Source organism: Pelmatolapia mariae, linkage group LG4 (assembly GCF_036321145.2).
Source record: "Pelmatolapia mariae isolate MD_Pm_ZW linkage group LG4, Pm_UMD_F_2, whole genome shotgun sequence".
In the NCBI taxonomy this organism is placed as follows: domain Eukaryota; kingdom Metazoa; phylum Chordata; class Actinopteri; order Cichliformes; family Cichlidae; genus Pelmatolapia; species Pelmatolapia mariae.
The window spans coordinates 21,789,159-21,794,251 of NC_086230.1; the positions used below are offsets into that span (position 1 = coordinate 21,789,159).

At 40.9% G+C, this 5,093-nt stretch overlaps 1 protein-coding gene across 1 annotated transcript; it reads right to left on the reverse strand.

Moving 5' to 3' along the window:
- Nucleotides 1-680: 680 nt before the first annotated feature.
- Nucleotides 681-3,294, reverse strand: sox9a (SRY-box transcription factor 9a). The gene is made up of 3 exons (XM_063471893.1): nucleotides 2,533-3,294; nucleotides 1,938-2,185; nucleotides 681-1,616 (listed from the first exon to the last, which is right to left on the reverse strand). Exons 1-3 carry the CDS (start codon nucleotides 2,958-2,960, stop codon nucleotides 850-852), a joined length of 1,443 nt encoding a protein of 480 aa, XP_063327963.1. The 5' UTR covers nucleotides 2,961-3,294; the 3' UTR covers nucleotides 681-849.
- Nucleotides 3,295-5,093: the final 1,799 nt, after the last annotated feature.

Below are 5,093 nucleotides of genomic sequence, written 5' to 3' on the forward strand. Positions count from 1 at the left end.
GAAGTCAGAACTATGCTGTAGTTTTCACACTGCAATTCAAAGTGGACGAAGCCTCACTACCGTAGCTCTTGAGGCACCAATGGTTTCAAGGCAAAAAAACAAAACAAAACCAAAACAAAGCAAGCATTGCTGTTACAGCTAGCAACACAGTAAGGCCCTTAGGAGAGTTACATGGCACCTGCTATAGCGTTTCCAACACAATAAATTTGAGCTAAAGCAGACAAGAAGTAGAATATTTGACTAATTCACTGATGACACGGTCATATCATGGCCAAAAATTCTAATCTATTTCAAACGTGCGTCGCTCAATCCTTGCATCTCATTGGAATTACATTAAAATATGTACAGTACAAAAGTTCAAAGCAGAATATAGGCTATTATGAGACGGCAGTGTCAGTAAACGGTTTCTTACTTCCTGTACAAAAATACATTAGTCAGAAGTAAGGCCACTGAAGGGTGTTTTTACCCGGCATTCCTGCTCTGTTATGTGTGTTAAACCTTCAAATCGTGACGACGAGGGTGCTGATGACACTGAATATGATAGTAATGACAAGAGCAGAACACATACACAGTACATACTAATATATTTATAGCCAGTATGTCCTCACAGAGGATTTAACTTTTTTTAAAACATTATATCTAAAAAAATATAATCACAATTCAAACCAATACAAAAGGCACTGTTGTGAGCCAATCCAAAGATGTATTTTTTCAGAACCTTAAAAAAAAAAGTTCTTGTCATGTTTTTCTGTTGGCAATGAAAGGTGTGTGACGTAACGGTGCAAAGGCCACCGAGCAGAAAGAAGTCTGGGATATATGTGTTATATAGTCAGTGCTCAGACTGCCTCCTCAGGGCCTGGAAAGTTGTGTGTAAATGGGCTGCTCCCAGTGCTGCGGACTGTGGGTCTGCGGCACAGAGGGCACCCCGGTGGTGTCAGCAATTGGGGTGTACATCGGCCTCTGGCTGGGGCTCATGTAGCTAAAGGTGGAGTACAAGCTTGAGCCTTGGCCAGCTGCGTGACTGTAGTAGGAGTTGGCACCACTTTGGTGGTCTGAATAGTCATATTGTGATCTGGTGATGGAGGGGTAAGAATTGGTGCTGTAGTGCTGGAGGTTGAAGGACCCATAGGTGACATGCTGTGGGGAGCCCTGCTGCTCATTGTAGTGGCTGGGGCTCAGCTGCTCCGTCTTAATCTGGGTGGTTCTCTGTTGACCCTGCTGGCTTTGCTCTCCTCCTCCACCCAGAGTGGTCAGAGAGAGCTGCTGTTGTTGCTGCTGCTGCTTGGACATCCAGGCGTGGGCTCCAACACTGGCTGGCTGGCCGACAGAGGAGCTGTTGATAGGGTAGCCGCTGCTGTAGCCAGCCTGCGCTGCACCATTCACCCCAGCATGGCTGTGTGGTGGCAGGTACTGATCAAACTCATCAACATCGAAGCTTCCTATATTGGAGATGACATCAGTGCTCAGCTCACCGATGTCCACAGCTCCAAAATCAATGTTGAGCTGGCGGCTAGTGCCCTCCTGCATGGGCCGCCCCTCACGTTTCAGATCAGCTTTGCTGGAAGGAAGGTCTGTCTTCGGGGTGGTTGGGGGTGTTGGTGGACCCTGTGACTGACCTAGTGAGACAAAGGCAAAGTTAGACATTTGTTTAACATAACATTTTTCTTAAAAAAGTTTGAATTTAAGAACATGTTTCCCACATGAGATATAAAAGCTTAACTGTACATGCCTCCAGGAGAGGTTTATTGTAACTACAGACAGGTGTATTTGCATGATGGCTTGTAAAACCTAATAATCATTAACTACTAATCATTAACAGTTCTCCAGTTAAGGCCCTGAGGGCTTCTAAAAAATATCTTTTTAATCCATACTGAAACTTTTGAAAAAACATAAACATTACAGAAAATATATTTGCTTTTTATTTCTTGTTCCCTCACCTGAGTGCTCTCCCGGAGAGTGCACCTCGCCCATACTTGAAGCCGGAGAGTCGGCCTGCTGCAACGCCTTGAAAATGGCATTTGGAGAGATATGAGTTTGGTCGTTGTCCTCCGGTTCGCTTTGCCCGTTCTTGACAGACTTTCTCCGCCTTGGCTGATATTTGTAATCGGGGTGATCCTTCTTATGTTGCACTCGCAAACGCTCAGCCTCCTCCACAAACGGGCGCTTCTCTACCTCATTGAGCAATCTGAAAATAACACACGGAATTGTACAAACTTGTTAAACTGCGCTTGGTAAACAGTTGCAGAAGCTAAGCACACTGATTGAATCTGTGCAGTTGGTAATTAGCATTGATCATTACAAAAAAAGAAAAAAAAGTTAGCATCGTAATTCTTTAGAAGTCATTGTATGCATAACAATAAACTTAAAATACTCATAAAATCAAAAGCATAGGTGAGTAAAAGCATTAAAACCAAAATATTGCAAAGCTAAACTTGAAAGAGCAGGAATCTGTACGTTAATAAATAATGTGCCGCGCACAGCGGCGCGTAATAGCTCACTGTAAAAGTGAAGGATAAACTAAAGCGAGCCTACCTCCAAAGTTTGCCCAGGGTTTTGCTGAGTTCTGCGTTGTGCAGGTGTGGGTATTGATCGGCCAGCTTTCTCCGTGCAGCTTGAGCCCACACCATGAACGCGTTCATGGGTCTTTTGACGTGGGGTTTGCTTTTACTCGAGCCGTTGACGCGCACCGGCATAGGCACGAGCGTCCAGTCGTAACCCTTCAACACCTGAGACACCGCGTCTCTGATACACACGGGAAACTTTTCCTCTTCGGTTTCCTTCTTGTAGTCTTGACCCATGAGGAGGTGGTTGTCGGACGGACGAGTGTTTTCAGTGTCCGAACCCGACCCGGACGGACAAGGCGAGCCCGCGGAGTCCTCAGACATGCTTGGGCTGGGAGCGTCAGAGTGACACTTCTCCTGTTCTTCTGTCATCTTCAGGTAAGGGTCGAGGAGATTCATGCGAAAAAATTAAAGAACAGCTTCTCGCAGTTAAAAAAAAATAATTTAAAAAATAGGAGGAAAAATCCTTCTTTCTATATCCAGGTGATATGCCCCAAAGCTGCAGTGTCAGCTTGCCGGGGGCAAACTTTAAAATGAAAAATAAAAATAAACAAAAAAATAAGAAAAAATAAGTAAATATGGAAATATTTCTGTTCCGCTGAATGCTCACAATTTCGCAGAGAAGAAAACCATCTGTAACTGGTCGCTTTCGAATGCTTAGCTTCGAAACTGTGACTTTGAAGACAAACGTGTTGCAGGATTGCTGAAGAGTCTATAGACACGGGAGGCGATGCCTGGATTTATGTTTTAACGGCAAGGAAATGATTGGGGGAAACTTTTTAGTAGGCGGGGACGTAATTTGACTCTGCTCCAGAGAAGTCTTGCAGTCAACAACTGAAAACTCAGCTCAAGTTAGGAAAACGTGTTTTTCCCCTTATTGTCTTTCATTTCATTTCAACTTTGTAACTTTGTAACTTTTAAAAGAGCATGCTAATGATATAAACTGATTTAGTTACTCGTACATTAAAATCAGATAAAATGAACTTTCTTTTTATGGTAACAGGCACAAAACCCGCCCTATCTTTAATATAGGTATGATTCTCATTAAAACTCTTGTATTTTTCTTTTTTTAAACTTGATTATAAAATCACGTTTGTTTTTGTTTCTTTACTGAAGTCATACTTACTAATCTTCAACTTTTCTTTAACTTCTTCTTCTTAGATTTATTTTATTACATTTGTTGGTAGAATGTAGATTTGGGATGTTGCAGTTTTAATCCTTTGCTTTACCAACTAAGTTTATCCTTGTTTTTCTGCTATTTTTCTATGATAAATATTCAGCGGTGTGAGTAATTTACAGGAAATAAGTAGAACATTTTATTTATTTATATTTTATAAATACAGGGTCAGTTACGTTAAATCAGAGCTGAGGAACCGATGAAGAGTAGAGCTGATGTTTATGGGTCTTTGAATACAGGGAGGTAGTTATTGTCAAAAACTAGTGCTGCACAGAGACAGCTCTGCCAGTGAGTCCCTGCAGAGCTGCTCCGGAGCGGCAGCCTTCAGTCATCTCAGCTCCCTGCACAGTGCACATTGACCAACAGGGGGAGACAGCAGTCCAGAAACTTGAGAGGAAGCCGTGGATTTGTGGCGGTGCTGCAATGATTAAAACAAATCAGGATGGTATTTAATTTTTTTTTTCTTTTAATAATTTAAATGTAATCGCCAGTTCAAAATTGTAGCTTCCTATCTGTGGACAATTAGTGGTCCAAACAGGTTGACCGCTCACCCTCATGTTTTCCCCTAAACAAACTCAACAAGTGACATCACTGGTGGTTATTTCTAACGTCATTTAGACAGACTTTCAGTATTATTTGAGTGAGGTAGGTTAGCTTTGGATTTAGAATTGGACGGGTGATTTGTCTTAAGAACTTACACGCAGGTTATATTTAAAAAAAGGTTTTGTCACTCTCTACATATTTAGACACTAACTTCTACTGATAGTAGATGTACTGTCTTAAAAAATATAATCAGAATGCATAAAAACATTCATTGATTTTGTTTATACATTTCACACATTCAAAGTGAGGGCAACTTATTTTTATAAAAAGAGTGCATGAAAAACATGTCACAATGGCAAAATCTACTTTTCTGGATTTCCTCCAACACTTGTTTTCCTGTGGACAAAGGACACTTTGTTCAGAGTTCAGTCCCTCTAATCCATGTATTCAATTTTAGAAATGAAATCCAACTGTAAGTTATGAGATCACATGGAGCCACAGAAAGGGACTGAAAGCTTCCTATTTTTATCACAACTTTATGATTTGGATTTCTATTAGTGAACATTTACAAATGCCACTGTGAGAAGTCTCAAAATCTTTGCTGTTAATACATTTTGATATAGCTTTAATGTTGCTTAAATAGAGAATATTTGTCATGGTATGGTGTAGTCAAAATATGTGTTGTAAACATGTACATAAACTATTTTACACATGTTAATTAATCTCTAAATATTTTAAAGAACTCCTTTTCCCCCATTTAAGTGTTCTCTTTTAAAGGTAAAGGTCTATTGTTTCCTGTCTTGTTCCCATGA